The sequence below is a fragment of the Enhydra lutris genome, unplaced genomic scaffold, assembly GCF_002288905.1.
Source record: "Enhydra lutris kenyoni isolate GAN:26980312 unplaced genomic scaffold, ASM228890v2 scaffoldscaffold38, whole genome shotgun sequence".
NCBI classification, from domain to species: Eukaryota; Metazoa; Chordata; class Mammalia; order Carnivora; family Mustelidae; genus Enhydra; species Enhydra lutris.
In genome coordinates this window covers 15799577-15815565 of record NW_019154122.1, presented here as the reverse complement: position 1 = coordinate 15815565, position 15989 = coordinate 15799577, and the positions used below count along the sequence as shown (strand labels likewise).

Here is a 15989-nt window from a genome sequence, read left to right as displayed (position 1 = left end):
GTAGACCCCCACCCCGCCTCCTAGCCCCACAGCCCCCTGACAGCAGCTGCTCATTTCCCGTGGCCCGTCGGCCCACTCCCACTAGCAAGGGAGGTGCGGCCCCCAAACCTCCCAGGGTCCCCAGCCTGAGTGGAGTTCTGAGAAAGCAGCTGAGCAGTGGGCTGGGAGCTACCCAGGTGTGGTGGGAGCACCGAGGGGGGTGTGGAGAATGGGGCTCCATGCAGAGCAGGGAAGACCTGGGGGGTTCTGGGGGGAGGGAGGGAGCCAGGCCTTAGGTGCACCTGAGAAGAAGCAGGGGTCCTGGGGGAGTGTCTGAGGGAGTGGGCCAATAGTGGCCCCAGGGACCTGACAAATGGGGGCCCTGAGAAGAGACTGTCATCAATCCAAGTGGGTACCCGGGACATTAAGTAGTGACAGGAGACCGAGCCTTGGGAGGAGAGCAGCCGCAAGACAGGGGTCAGCCCTCACCACGGGCTCCACGCTGTGGGAGCCTGCAGAGCTTGGGCTCCCAGGGAGCAGGCAGGAGGCCCGCCTGGCCGCAAGGCCCTTGGGGCAGGATGGCAGCAGCCGGCAGCCTGTGGGGCCCAGGTGCACCGGGGTGGCGTAGGGCAGCCCTGAGAGCCCCCAGGCCAGCCTGCAGTCCCCTTGCTGAAGGGAGTTCCCTGGTTTGGTTAGTGGGAGCCCGCAGACCTGCGTCCCGGACCACAGGGTCTCCCGGCCACCCTGCCAGAGGCCGCTTGGTGGTTCTTTGCTCTCGACGAGCTCAGGCTTGGGTCACGTCAAAGGCGGTGTAGGAGGTCCACCATGAGGCAGACTCCCGAGGTGGCACCAGCAACAGCACCCTGGCGGGCTCGGTCCCAGGTTCCCAGCTCCGACTCTCCAGGCTGGGCCAGGTAGTGGCCCCTGAGACAGGCCTGCAGACCCCCTGTGGCAACTCCAATGCCCCTGCCCCACCCCCTCACTTCACACAGAGGACACTGAGGTCCTGAGAGGAGAGGAATGGGCTGTGGCCCCCTTTCTGCACCCATAAGCCCCCCATCACACATAACGGGCCTCCAACAAGCCAGGCTAATGGTGATGCCAACTTAGCCCAAATCGTGTAAACTGAGAGAGAGGACCCCCAGCCCACCTCTGGAAGTGCTGATGAGGACCTGGGCCTGGAAGGGGAGGGGCGAAGCCCCAGGTTGCCCCTGAGCCCCTCCTCACCGAAAAGCCTGGGGCCTAGGATGAGCTAGAGCCCTCCATGGGCTGGGTTCCCAGCCTTAGTGCCCCTTCTCGGCCTGAGGGCCTTGGGAACCTTGACCCCGCCCAGGCCATGTCAGGTGCTGGCCGTGATTGGGCCCTGGTGCCAACCCTGAGGCCAGATGGCCTGGGCTGATGAGCCGTCAGCCCCTCAGAGGCCTCTATGAATCTCACAGACGTGGTCAGAAGACTTGGGCCCGTTCCCGCTGCAGCGAGTGACCTGGCTGATAAGAAGGTGCTTTTCTGAGGTTGCCAGGCTGGGCGCAGGCAGGAGGGGGCAGATGGGAACTGGGGTGGGGCCTGCTGGGAGTTGGAGGCCAATGTGCCCGTAGCCCCCATCTCGGGGATGGAGACTCCTGCTCCCCCAGGCTGCACATGGCGAGGGCAGTGGCTTAGGTGGCCCCAGGCCACAGGGCTCAGTGCGGGGACCCAGGCAGGGGACCCAGGCAGCCTGGCTGTGGAATGCCATGGCTCCAAGCTTTCACTCTCGTGAGCCTCCCAGAGCTGCTGTGAACCGTGGTGAATTATTCACAAGGGCTCAGCTCCACCGACCGTGGTCGGGGAGGGAGGAGGGAGGAAGGGCTCCCGGACCTGGACCTACGGTGAGAAACTCGATCCCTCCCTGGGAGGCTGTGGGCCCGAGGCTGTGGGCCGAGGCAATGATGAGCTGCAGAGGGGCAGGAGGGCAGGACCACCTGTAGGGGGTGGGCTTCCTCGGGCCAGGCTGTACCTGAGGGTGTGAGAAAAGGCTTGACTGCAGGAACACCCTGCGCCCACCTACCCCTCGTCCAGTCTATCCCAGTCCACCAGGCAAGTCCTTCCAGAGGTGGGAGAGTCGCCACGGGGACCTCTGGCGCTCTTGCCCCGTGATGAGCCTCCCTGCAGAAGGGGGTCCCGAAGCGGTCGGCGTGGAGGCTGGTGGGAACCGGGCTGAGGCTGTTTCAGGCCCTGGGTCTCGGAAGATGGAGTCGGGGGGCCGGCCCTACTGGCCAGTCGCACTAGTGGTTGGCGGACGGGAGCCGAGTTTCCGGGCCTCCAGTCGGGGCCGACAGAGAAGGGGCCAGGCGCAGGGAGCCTCGAAGTCCGGCTTGCTTGGCCACTACCATGTGCTCGCCTGGGCTCTGTGCTGCTGGAGGGGAGCCCCAGGCTCAGCACAGACCCCTGGGCCGGGAGAATGGCTGAGGAGCTCCGGGCTCTTCCTTTCTCTGGGGTCCCTGTGCTCTGCTGTTCAAAGCAAGCGGGAGAATCGGTCTGCCCGGAGGTTCGTACCAGCTGCACCTCCCTGCAGGGTCTCCTCTGCCTGAGGCCAGCCCCACCCAGGGACAGAGATTGGAAAACGCCCTGGCCAGGGGTCAGGATGAACTCGGATGAGCCCCAACCTGCTGAGGGCTTACTGAGTGCCTCGCACCACCTGGCCATCCACACCTTATAACCACTCCAGGCGGCAGCTCTGTACGCAGCCCGGGTTATAGACTGATTCATTCGGCTCCCGTTCATGGAGCACCCGCTCTGCACCCGGCAATATTCTAAGGGCCAAGTATACATCAGTGAGCCAGACAGATATCCCTACGGCGCGGTGCTGACCAAGGGAGAAACGTCGTCTCAGAGAAGCTCACTGAGCAGCTGAGGTCCCCCCGTCCCCTGTGTTGCCTTGATCAAACTGTACCTCCTCTCCAGGCCTGTCTCCCACTCCTGCTCTAGTCCCTAATCTCTCAGACCTCCCCTGGCCCTGGCCTTCATCCCATCCAGTTCTGCCCACCTTTGAGAATGCAGGTCAGACTGCTGGACGGCCCACAGCTGCCTGCTCACCCACAGGAGAGCCCGTTACCTTCTAAGGACCCAGGGGCCCTCCCGCCTCTGCCTTGCCCCCACGCCTCACCTTCATGGCTCTCCCCCCTCTGAGGCTCCCCCATTCCCCCCCCCGCCCCCTTCCACCTCCAGAGCCTCCTTGCAGCTCCTCCCAAGGGCTGCAGCCTTCCAACCTCCCACAGGCTCTTCCCGCTGCCTAGAACTCCCCTGAGAGTCTCAGGGGCTCTCTCCTTCCCTCCAGGCTTTGGTGCCCCTCCCCTCCCCTTCTCAGCAAGTTCCGCACAGAGCCTCCTTCAGATTCCACCTCATTCCTTGCCTTATCTTCCCTCCAGTCCTTATCACCACCTGCCCTTACACTCTGTGCACCCTGGGGTATCCTCATATGGTGTCTCCCTAACTAGTGAGGGCAGACATCGTCAGCCTCCCAGTGCCTGACACGCCGTGAGTGCTGGTTGAGTGAATCAGGAGTCTGGGAGCCCTGGGACTTGCCCAGCCTGGCGGGCAGCTCACTGCTGGTGACCTCAGATGGAGCTCCCTGCTGGGTCTCCCAGGCCCATCCGGTAAATGGACCAGCCGAGGCCAAGAGCGAGCAAATGGCACAGAGCTCCTAGCCTCACTGCCGATGTCACTCGTCCCCATAGCTTCTCACTCAACAACTAGCAACTGGGCGGGCCTCCGGTGCTTGGGAGGTAGTGAGCCCTCCCAGCTTCTTGGAGCCCGCTCTCAGGGAGGCTCCCAGGGCAAACAAGGGGACAGATGGAGAGCATGAGCGGTGTTCAGAGACGTTCTTGCTAATGCGCCTGTGTGTTGGTTTGCCAGCTGGTGCCCCAGTGGAACCGAGCTCTGGGACGGCAGGGGTCTGCTCCTTTCACGGCTCTGCCCCGTCCTGGCTTGTGGCAGCCTGGTGACATGTGTCCCTGGAATGAACCAGACAACTCCAGTGACAAGTGCCATAATGCAAAACGGGCTACCTTGGTAGAAACCAGTGAGGTTTTCTTTAAATTGAGGGAGTCAAGGAAGGCCTCCCAGGGCAGGTGCGAGCTCATCTGAGACCTGGATAAAAAGCGGGGCCAGTCCTGCACAAATCTGGCCTGGCAGCGTGGCAGGGAGAAGGACCCCCAGAGGCAGAGGCTGAGGTGGGATCAAGCTTGGGTTCACTGAGGACCAAAAGGAAGGCCTGGAAGTCTGGGAGAGTTGCAGGGAAGGGTAAGCTTCCAGAAATATTCCAGGCTTGCAGGTGGGTTGCGTATAAAGGTGACTATTCTAGAACCTTCCTCAAGTAAGGACTGCATTTCTTCCCCGAGCCAGGCCTAATTTGGGATCTTTTCAAATAAGGCAGGAGGTTTGACTTGACCATGATCCTTTCAAATAAGCCAGGAGGCCATGACTTTTCCAGGGTAGCCTTACCCTACAATGACGAGACCTGATACCTGTGACCTTCCTTGGGGCCGAAATTATTGCGGAAGGGGAGGGCTGCTGGAAATGCTGCTCTTTGATCTGAGTCTGGTTCCGTGGGCTGGCAACTCCTAGCTCCTGGCGGCAAAGGACGGAGATCTCCAGCAAGCATTCCGGGTTTGTTTCAAACCATCACACGGCGATCTGCTTATTCTTTGACGTTCATTCATGTCGCCTATTTCCCAGAGGGGAAGAAAAATATGATTTATGTGATTGTTGCTAGAGAGCTGCAGACCGATAAAGACATCCAGGTTGAGGGTCTCCAAAGATTCTTAGGGTTTGGGCTCGGGCTACCCCCAGGGGAAGGGAGCATGGTGTCCTTTACCAGAATGGAGTTCGCAGCTGGGGAGGGTTTGAGGGAGAAAATGAGAGATCCGCTCCAGGCACATAAAGTTGCAGAGGCCTGGGCAGTGCACACATGGACAGCAGGTAGACATGGGGACAAGATGTGGACTCCAGGTCTAAGCCGGAGAGAGGGAGAGTGTCAGGTGCAGGTGACCTTTGACCCTGGAACGTAGACGACCTCAGCAGCGGGGAGAGAGAGCGCGTTCAGAAAGAAGGTTCACCTTTGGAGGGCAGGCGGAGGCCAGGGCTCAGCAAAGAAGGCTTAGGAGACTTGGCCAAGAAGAGTGGGAAGGGGCACGTGTTAGGGAGTGGCCAAATCAGGTGGGAATGGGAAACCCCTGGCATTGGTCATGGGGAGTGACAGCTGAAGCCCCAGTGGCAAGGGGAGGTCAGGATGTGGCCACAGCACCAGGAAACAAGGAGCAGCCTTCCCTCCAGGGAAATGCACGACCTTCCAGAACTTCCTCTTCTGTTCTCTTATAAGAGCCAAGGAGATGCTAGACAATTATGATGCCCGATTGCCATATATGGAAACTGAAGCTCAGGAGGTTAAAAACTCACTAGGGCCCTGTCCAGTGAGCGAAAAGCCAGGGCGGTGGGTGGTGGCCAGGGCCAAGGGCAGGGGCTGGGACTGGAATGGTCACCCTTAGTGTCACTTGGGCTACAACTCGATGGGCTAGTGGGATGCTGAAGCCAGAAGGACCCCCGGACCCTGCCTCTCTCCTCTGGGTGGCGCTCCACAGCAGAAGCAATGCCTCACCTGGCCTGTGGTTGGCTGGGTCTGCACACCCCAGGCCCGCAGTGCCCCCACCGAGGTACAGGGAGGAGGATCCCAAAATATCACAGTGGCTCCAGGCTCGTGCCAGGTGCTGAGGGCTCTCTACGGGCGTCTCATGGATGCTTACTGCTCCTGCTCCGTGGGTGACTTTGAGACAGAGACAAAAGACAGGACTGTGATGCAGCTGGGCGGGGCTCACGCCCCAGGTCCTTCTCTGCCTCTCTCTCCCCCAGCGAGCTGAGACTTCTGTGCACAGCACCTACCCCGTCAGGTCCCTGAGCAGACCAGATGAGACAGCATGTCCGTCTGCTCATCACAGGGCCTGGAACAGATCGATCGTCCCATGAACAGCACCTGCTGTCCCTGTCATCGATCACTGTGACTACTACTATAAATTTATCTCTCTCCCCATCTGAATTAAATGTTTTTGTTCCATGTGCTCATCCCTAGTTTTTTTTTTTTTTTTAAGATTTTATTTATTTACTTGACAGACAGAGAACACAAGTAGGCAGAGAAGCAGGCAGAGAGAGAGGAGGAAGCAGGCTCCCCGCCAAGCAGAGAGCCCGACGCGGGGCTCGATCCCAGGACCCTGGGATCATGACCCGAGCTGAAGGCAGAGGCTTTAACCCACTGAGCCACCCAGGCGCCCCACTCATCGTTAGTTTTATAATTCCTCCCCAGTGAGCTCTGGGGGGCCTCTGTCCTTCTTGTCTCCAGGCCATAGTACAACAGGGTAACAAGGCCAGGACCCGCTTGCTCATCTTGCCCATCTGCGGATCTGACTGCCCCATGGTGCTGGGGCCTCCCGGGCTGGGGGCTGTGGCTCGAAGGATGCAGAGACGGAAATACTAGTAGGAACGGTGGTAAGCTGGAGCATTTGGGGAGCGCTTCCTCTGTCCCAGAGACTCCAGCTGAGGGTGGCAGCCACTGGCCCGGCAGGAGGTTGTGGCCATGACTGCCCCCTCCTGCTCAGGTCCTGCTCTACGCCAGCTTCTCAGACCTTCTCAGACCTTCCCAGACTGACCAGACCCCTCTGGATCATGGACACCTACCAAGCGGGGGGAGCTAGGAGGGGCCAAGGTCCTGGCAGATCTGGTACCCCAAGTTTTGTACATTGCCTTAGGCTTCCCCAGAGAGATCGCCGTGGGTCCTGGGTAGTGGACCCCTCAGCCTCTGATCCCCAGACCCCAGCACTCCCTGTGTCTTGGTTACGGGGTGAATAATTCAGGCCGCTGAGTGTTGCTCATGAAACATTAAGCATGCTGTTACTGTCACGTCAGTATGTGAATGCGTGTGTGGGGGGGACAGTGGCACTGGGGTGTGGAGGCTGGTGGCTGCAGGCCAGAGTGTTCCTGGGAAGAGGTGTGTGGGCGAGTCTCTGTCGCCAGGTGCCGTGTCAGCTCGTGACCACCCCTGCCCTGACGCAGGTGGGGAAACGGAGGGCAGCCAGGCATGGTCCCTGTTCCACCCCAAATGCGTGAATTGTCACACTGGGCATCAGGCCCAGAAAAATGGCAGCTCTGTGTCTGGGGTGGTGGTGCCCGTGTCAGGAGTAAGGAGAGAGCCGGGAGGTGCCCAGTGAGGGCTGCAGGTGGCCAGAGGGGCAGGGGCAGGGAGGAGGGACTGAGGAGTGTGTGAGGGGACGGGACCAAGCCATGTCAGGAGTGGCAAGACGGTGGGCAAGTGGGCAGTGGAGGACTGGGTGGCCCGGTGCCCATATTAATGGAGAGCTGGGCTGGCACTTGGATGCGGGAGGGAGGACATGCATGGACATTAGTGGAGAGTGTGAGACTGATGTCACCAGTGCGTAGATCGGGGGGCAGACCGACGGGACGACATTTAGTCAAGCGAAGAGGTGCGTTTCCGGGGGCACGGAGGGCTGGTCCTGCTTCCTGGGACTCAGCCCCAGCCCAGAGCTTCCCTGTGAGCGGAGGCCGCTGCTCCCGTTCTGGGCCTAGATTGTGGCTCCACCTAGTGTCTAACTATAGTAACTGCGCCCTGGGCTGTCCACCCTATTAGGAAGTCAGAAAACCGGGGGCTCCTTCAGTGGCGGGGGCAACTTCCCTGCTTCCCTGCAGCACTCCACCTCATGGGTTTGATTCCCAGCTCCCCATGTAGGACTCCTCCTCAGCAGCTGAGGAACAGGGATGAGGGACAGAGACAGCTGCAAGCTGGACCTTAGGAAAGCCCCAGGAGTGAAGACAGGGAATGGCCTTTCCTGTGTGCCTATTGCATGCCCTGGGCCCTGCATCACAAACATACACTCAAGTGCCATTTACCAGTTGTGTTACCTTTAGGAGGTCCCAGCCCCTGAGCCTCGACTGCCCATCTGCAAAAATGGGAAAGACAGTAAGACCTAAGTTAGGGCATCCAATGAGAACCTGTCCATCAATATCACGGCACACCAGGAGTGCTCCGTGAATGGTGGCCGCCTGTAGAGCTGTCAGATTGACAACAAGATATCCAATTGAATTTTAATTTGGATAAACCGCAAATAATATCTTAGTATAAGTATATTCCATGCCTTGTCTGGGATATACTTATACTAGAAAATTATTTCTTGTTTCCCTGAGTTTCAGAATTAACTGGGCATCTTGTATTCTATCTGGCAACCCTACTACTCTGCCTCCTGGGAATTCAGTCGCCTGGGGGAGGCAGAAGCCAAATCGCTTAAGTTCAATCAAGTGTGACAGGCAGTCCTTGGAGTGAGCCCAGGGCCATATGCGGCACGGAGGTAGGAAAGGCCTGCTCTGCCTGGGGAAATCAGGGCACGCCTCATGGAGAAGGGGATCTGGACTGAGTCTTAGGGAGGAGGAGGAAGGAAGGGATTCCAGATAGAGGGGCACCCGATCAAAGGCATACAGGTAAGACAGAAAGTTTGGGGATTCACAGTGATAATGGGTTAATGTGGCTGAAAAGGTAAAGAGGCCAGATCTCCATATCCTTGTAGACCTGGGTGAAAAGGGGGGCTGTTTACTGGGGACAGGGACTAGATGGAGGGGGGTGACCGCGTCAAAGGGGACCCCCTGGAGGAGACTGGCATAGGACCAAGTGTCCAGAGGCAGTCAGGGACAGCGGGACCCGGTGACTAGACTTCTCCAACCCACTCTCCCAGCCCTCCAGAGCTCCCCCAAAGAGCGCCAGGGGCATAAAAAGGCTTTGGAGGGAGGTGGACGCTGAGAGCCCACGGTGGGTGCTGTCTCCGCAGGGGAGTGACTGCCCAAACCAAGACCGGTGCCACGCCCCTGTACCTGGCGTGCCAGGAGGGCCACCTGGAGGTGACGCAGTACCTGGTGCAGGAGTGCGGCGCCGACCCGCACGCGAGGGCCCAGGACGGCATGACCCCGCTGCACGCCGCGGCGCAGATGGGCCACAGCCCGGTCATCGTGTGGCTGGTGAGCTCGCGGTCAGGGCGGGGCGGGGCCCGGGAAGGGCGGGGTTTGCTCGCGAAGCGGCCTGCGCGGACGGGGGGCGGGGCCTGGCGGCGCCTGGCGCCCAGCCCCCGCCCCTCTTCCCCGCGGCCCCTCCCGCCCAGGTGAGCTGCACCGACGTGAGCCTGTCGGAGCGGGACAAGGACGGCGCCACGGCCATGCACTTCGCGGCGAGCCGCGGCCACGCCAAAGTGCTCAGCTGGCTCCTGCTGCACGGCGGCGAGATCTCCACCGACCTGTGGGGCGGGACCCCGCTGCACGACGCCGCGGAAAACGGGGAACTGGAGGTGGGGGCGGGGAGCTGGAGGTGGGGGTGGGGCTGGCGGGGCGGGGCGAGCGCCCTCTGCTGGCGCGGAGCCCTCCGCACAGCGCTGCCGCGGCGCGAGGGGTTGGGGGGTCCCGGCGAGGGGGCGGGGGTCCTCAGTACGTGGCGCCTCGCAGTGCTGCCAGATCCTGGTAGTGAACGGCGCGGAGCTGGACGTCCGCGACCGCGACGGATATACGGCCGCCGAGCTCTCGGACTACAATGGCCACAGCCGTTGCACCCGCTACCTGCGCACCGTGGAGAACCTGGTATGACCCCGAGCCCCTGGTTAGCTCGTCCTCCTCCCCATCCCCGCCTCCCCCCAGGGGTAGGTGTTCTTACCCCTTTTTCACGGAGGAAGCTGAGTTTCGGAGACATGAAGCTCCTGTCCGAGGTCACACAATGAGGAAGTGCCCTAGACCATCACCCTCTCTCGGCCCACAGCCACTGACAATGGAGGAGCGAGGGGGTGAAGGAGAAAGGGTCAGGGGGAGGAGGACAAGCATCATCATGGTAAGGAGGATGGCGCGGAGAAATCACAAGACATACCTACCGATGGGAATAGTCGAGTTCATTCACCTGCCCACAACCCACACTAGTAGCTCCTTTAACTGTCCACTGCCTCTGAGGTAGGTGGTGGTAATGCCCCCTGTTCATCCAAGGTCACGCAGCTACGTTGTATGTTCCCTCACTTCATGGCTATCTCATAACTGGAAACTTGTGTGATTTTCTAAAATTATTTTATCATGGCTGCACAGCGTGAAGTCGCCTCCTGGGACTTGAGCTCAGGTGTGGTTGGCTCCAAGTCCAGGGCCCTGCCTTTTCTGATGTAATGCCCACTTTGGGGCAGGAGGGAGGACAGAGGGCAGGTCTCACAGGGGCTTTCCGAAGGACCAGCCCCAGGGGGGCAGCCTGGCCAGAAGAGGGCCTGGGAAATGGGAAGGGTGGGGGAGAAGGTGGGATGGCCTCTTGCCCGCAGCACTGTGTCTGCCCTTTCTGCAGGCACCGGGAGGGGGACACCCTGGTTCTGGGTGCCTCAGAGCACAGCAAGGCCCAGGGGTCAGAGACGGCAGCTGGACCCAAGGAAGAGTTTTCCCCCCAAAAGGCCACCCAGAGAGAGTCACAGTCCAGCAGATAATGAGTGCCCTGTCAGTAGGGTATACCAACACGGATGGATGCTGTGAAGGGCATTTCTGCACCACAGGTCGTTCTTTCCCACTGAGGGAGCAGTCTGAGGGTGGGATGGGGGCGGTGGCACAAAGCCCCAGCCCCTCCAGCCCCCCCCCTTTTTAAAAGATTTTATTTATTTATTTGACAGAGATGAAAAGTAGGCAGAGAGGCAGGCAGAGAGAGGGGGGGAAGCAGGCTCCCCGCTGAGCAGAGAGCCTGATGCGGGACTCGATCCCAGGACCCTGGGATCATGACCTGAGCTGAAGCCAGAGGCTTTAACCCACTGAGCCACCCAGGCACCCCCCCCTTCCAGCCCCTCTTAACAGCATCTCCAGTCGAGACAAACGTGACTGCCTGAATTCTGACTCTGGCAGGCACCCTGCCCCGTGCTCTATGGTCTGATCTCAGTCTCTGCCGGAAATTAATACTACTAGTTCACATTTACTGGCTACCATACCCTGGCACTTCACTAACTTTGAAAATCTTTGTTTATACGCTCACAAGGCAAAAAGTACTGTTATCCCCATTTACAGATAAAGAAACTCAGGGGTGCCTAAGTGGCTCAGTCAGTGAAGCATCTGACTCCTGATTTTGGCTCAGGTCATGATCTCAGGGTCATGAGATCGAGCCCCTCGTGGGGCTCTGCACTGGGTGTGGAGCTTCTTGAAATTCTCCCTCTCCTTCTGCCCCTCCCCCCCATCCCACACCCCCACAGGCTCTCTCTCTTTAGGTACAGCAAGGATAAGTGACTTGCCCAAGGTCATGTAGCTAGTAAGTGGGAGAAGTGAAATTTGAAGCTGACATTCCAGGCTGCTATCCATGGGGTCAGGGCTGGGTACCCCCAGTGCCCACTGCTGTCAGTCACAAAGAGAGGCTTTTCAGCTGCCCACCCCCACTCTGTCCAGCCCAGCCTCTGTGCTTTCCCTTGGCTCCTGGAATGGGCAGCAGGGCCTGCCCCACCCCTCTGACCTGGGTCGGGGATGGGAGCCCTTGGCCCCCTCACCCAGACAGGCCCAGCTATAGCAGTGGAGGATCCAAACTGTGCAGGATGTTGGCCCAGAAAAGGCAAACACTCCCACAGAGCCCCTAATTACAGGGCCAATGAGCATGGCTGCCGAGCTGTTACCTGGTGCTAGGCTTGCCTCCCATTCCCGGGGGGCCTGTGACACTTATCGGGCAGGGAGGGGGCCCCAGGCAGGGAGGAGCAGACTTGGGCAGGAGGCAGCCAACGGAGCCAGCGAGCGGGCTTGCCGACAGCAAGGCCAGCATGGGCAACGTAAGCAGGACCCCCACCCCATCCCGCTCCCATGCAGGGAGGGTCAAGCCTGTGGGCAGGGACACGGACAGTGGTGGGGACAGCAGGCTTCCAGCCTGAGCTTGGGCTGCCCACCAGACTCAGCTGGGCCGCCCCAGACCCCCTCCCCCCGCTTCTCCAACGGCTCCATCAGGGGATCCAGGCTGGGCTGGTGTTGGGATTTGCCCCAGTAGAACAAGGAGAGACAAGGGCTGCTGGCCAGGTAATGGGGAATTAGTCTTTCCTGCAAATTGTGGGGGCCCTGCATGCCTTCCCCGCCCCCAGCAGCTGTGGCACCTGAGCCCTTCCCACAGATACACTGGAGCCCAGTTCCTCTAATGAGGAAGGAGAAGGCTGGTACCATGGCAGTCTTCCCTTTGGGGTCCAGGCCAAGGCCCCCTCTTCTGACTGTCTCTCAACCCCCCTGAGCAAGGAATGGCTGGGGTGGGCGTTTCCCAGAAACCTGTGGTCCTGCTGCCAGGGGGACGGGCTTGGGTCTGAATCTTCCCCTGGGAAGAACCCAAGAGACATTCTCAGAAAGGGGAGGAAGCCCAGAAAGGGAAGTGGCCGGGCCCAGGTCACACCGCCAGGATAAGCCCCAGCAGGACCCTGGCCTGGAGCGCCCTGGTCTCCAAGTCAAGCTGTCCTCGCTGCCTCCCTTCCTGTTCAGAGTGTGGAGCACCGTGTCCTGTCCCGGGATCCGTCTGCTGACCTGGAGGCCAAGCAGCCCGACTCTGGCATGTCTTCACCCAATACCACCATGTCCGTCCAGCCGCTGAACCCTGACCTCAGCTCGCCCACCAGCACCCTCTCCAACTACGACTCCTGCTCCTCCAGCCACTCCAGCATTAAGGACCAGCGCCCCCCACGCCGTGAGTGGGCCTGCTTGGGACGAGGGAGAAGGGAGCAGGGACTGGGAGGAGGGAGCAGAGACTGGGACTGGCCTCTGGGCACTGAGGGCCGGCCTCGGGCCCCCTCTGCCCCCAGACGGTGGAGGCTGCCCAGGTCTCCGGGAGGGGGGCTGCTGCCTGTGGTGAGAGGCAGGGGACATCTGTGCTTGTGTGTGCCCATCACAAACACACCTGTATCTCCACACGGACTCTCCCCCAGACGGAACCCCTATGCACCCCACAAGAGCTTCATTATCCTCACTCACACGCAGTGTTCCCCAGACTTTATGCACACCTGGTCACACTCAAGTGTGCACACTTGTACGTGTGTACGCACAATATACAGATGGGAACACATGCGCACACATAACGGCCCCGTGCAGATGCACGTGCACACCTGTGCTATGACCCAGACACACGGTCTCCATCTCCACACTCCAGACGCACGCACCCATGCAAACACACACACACCCACGTCCGCAGACTGATGCAAACCCATTTGTACAATGAGGAAACACCTGCGTGGACGCACAAACACGGACCACATCCTGAGCCTGGGTGGCCATCTGCCTGTGAGAGCTGCCCCAAGCCACCGGGTGGCGGCCTACAGAGCTGGTGGGGTGCCTGGTAATCTGGGCCCTGGCCATCTATGCTGCTGCCACCCCACCCTGCCGGGTCTGACCCCAGGAGCTGCCCCTTCACCCTCCAGGTGGCTGTGCCCCACTGGCATGCTCTGGCATTGAAAGCCCTCTGGGGCCTCCTCTCCAAACTTGAGTGCATGGTCTTTCCCCAACACATGCATCACCAGAGGAGGGGAGGGGAGGGGAGGGCAAGGTGGGCCATGCCCTGCCGGGCCCACAGTGGAGCCATACCGAGCTGCATCCCTAAGCCCACCTCGCCCCTTGGTGAGTCGCTTCTGGGTGGAAGAGGGTCTCAGTCCTGGGGGACAGCCTCCCTGCAAACTCCCACCCAGCCTTCCCTCCCTCCCCAGGGCTTCCCAGCTCAAGAGCTGCAGACATACAAAAGTACATAGACAAGCTGAGCCCGCAGCTGGGCCGGCCCTGGGGCAAGACGGAGAGAACCACACCCCTGCCACCACCGCCCAGCTTCCCTCCGCCGCCCCCGCCCCCGAACACCCAACTGCCCCCGCCCCCACCAGGCTACCCAGCTCCCCAGCCCCCCGCCGGACCACAGGCTGCTGACATCTACCTGCAGACCAAGAGCAAACTCCGTCACGTGGAGACAGAGGCCCTCAAGAAGGAGGTAGTGAACCTTCCCCCACCTGCCTGCCTCCTAGCCCGGGGACTGGGCAGATAGGCCGCCCCCGAGGCCAGGGGACCAGCTCTTGGGCACAGGGTCGGGGGGGGCGGGGGGGGCCCTGGGCCAGTGTGGCCGAATCAAGAGTCAAAGCTCCCGGCCAGCCCCATGGGGCACTAGGGCTGGGTACTGGGGACAGGCAGATGAGTAAGACAGAGCCACTACCCTCTCAGGAGCTGGGGCTGGGTGAAGGAACGTATCATCAGACAGTCGGGCCTCTCAGGGAGCTGGAGTGCAGAGAGCAGAGAATTGGCAGAGAACATGGACAGACGGCCTCCTCACAGCCCTACCCATGCCCATAGCCCCAGGCTTGGGTGGAGAATGGCTCCCAAGGGGGTGTGGGGGGTGGGTAGACACAGGTGGCATGGCTGTGAAGGGCCCCAGAGGCAGGGACAGAGAGCACTAGCAGGACTCCGCCCTCACAGGGGGCTGAGGGAGGGTGAAACTGCAGTTGGCTCCCCAGTTTGGGGCTTGGAGCGCCCAGGTTGGTGGAAAGGGCAGTCCTGGGATGGGGGCCATGGGGGCATGTCCAGTGCGGGCACACTGAATGTGAGGTGTCCTGGATGTCAGGGCCTCTGGGACCCTGGCTGAGGCTCTGGAGCCATCGGGCTGGTCTGGGTAACTGAGAGTCCTGGGCTGGGAGCCCCATAGGGAGTCCTGGGGTCCTGGCTAGTTTGGGAGGTGGGGGACAACGGAGACTCCAGGTGGCTGAGTATGGGGTAGAGGTCCCTGAGAGTCCCGTGGGAGCCCTGACCTGCAGTTCTCGCTCAAGCCCAAGGCAAGCCATTCCAGAGGCAAGCCGAGGAGCCAATTTGCCCACAGTTGACCCAGGTCACAAGGGCACTGGGTTGGGGAGGGGAAGGACAGCCTCCACAGAGACTCCACCCTGCTGTCTGTCACTGCCTTCCTGGACTAAGCTCCCAGTCAGGTCCCCTTTCATCTCATGAGGTGGAGAGAGCCCAGGAGAGGACTGCAGGGGCCTCAGGGCCAGCCGACTGTCCCTACTGGCGGCTTTGTGAGCCCTGCCCAAAGCCACAGGACAGGTGGCCCAGCCCGCGCCCCCTCCACTCCCTTGAGCAACAGGATTTCGAGGTCCCGTGTTCCTACCCGGTGTGTGCGTGCGGGGCCGCAGGCCACCGGCAGCTCCACAAAGAGCCCTTTGTGTGCCCGCTGCAACTCGCCCCCCCCCCTCCGCCCCCTGGGCCTGGCCGTTGCCTGACCGCATCCAGAGCGGGATCGTGGCATCCGCGCCTTGGGACTGCAGGGGGCGCCGAGGGGGGCGGACTGGCCCAGAAAACAAATCCTGTGGTGTCGGGTTTCCTGCAACAAGAGCCGGTTTGGGTGGGGCGTGGAGGTCAGGGGCCACCGCGGGGACGCACGGGCGGGGGCGTGGAACAGGGGACACCCCCCCACACGGTGACTCGGCCTTTGGCCCTGCCGGCTCATGTCCTTTTCCCTGGGCTGGGCTTAGTGGGGGGCCAGTTGCGACGGGGCGGGCCACCGCGCGGTCATCTGAGCCCGCCTTGCCGCCCCTGAAACCCGAGGCTTAGGCGCTGGTGTCGGTGTCGCTTACGCGGATGTCGATGGTTTCCAGATGCGGGAGGGGAAGGGCGGGGGCGTGACCCGGAACCCAGGGGTACCAAAGGTGGGGGGCTCCGCTGCTCGTGGTCAGGCCTGCATTCTGTCCACGGGGTTTGGAAGGGATCGGTTGGGAGAGGAGGATGGAGGCCGGGGTACCCAGCACCTCGCGGAGGGAGAAAGGTACAGGGGGGCGGGGCCACATCTGGCTCGCGGGACGGGTAAGAAGGGGCGGGTTGCGGCGATGCAGCTGGAGCCCCCGTGGCGTCCCCTATTTCTGGGAGTGGGTAGGCCCGGGATTGGCGGGCCCTGGGTGATGTCAGGCCGGTGGCGCTCATAGGCGCTCTTAGGCGCGGGCAGGCAAGGGCTGGGCTGT

The 15989-nt window shown here is 61.2% G+C and overlaps 1 protein-coding gene across 1 annotated transcript in view; it reads left to right on the top strand.

Moving 5' to 3' along the window:
* Window positions 1-15989, top strand: part of LOC111154867 (espin) — a 30601-nt gene that overhangs the window by 3931 nt on the left and 10681 nt on the right. Inside the window, exons 3-7 of the mRNA XM_022514801.1 lie at window positions 8838-9024; window positions 9165-9347; window positions 9502-9633; window positions 12499-12700; window positions 13710-13981. Of these exons, the coding sequence (XP_022370509.1) occupies window positions 8838-9024; window positions 9165-9347; window positions 9502-9633; window positions 12499-12700; window positions 13710-13981 (976 nt within the window). The remainder of the gene's footprint in view (window positions 1-8837; window positions 9025-9164; window positions 9348-9501; window positions 9634-12498; window positions 12701-13709; window positions 13982-15989) is intronic.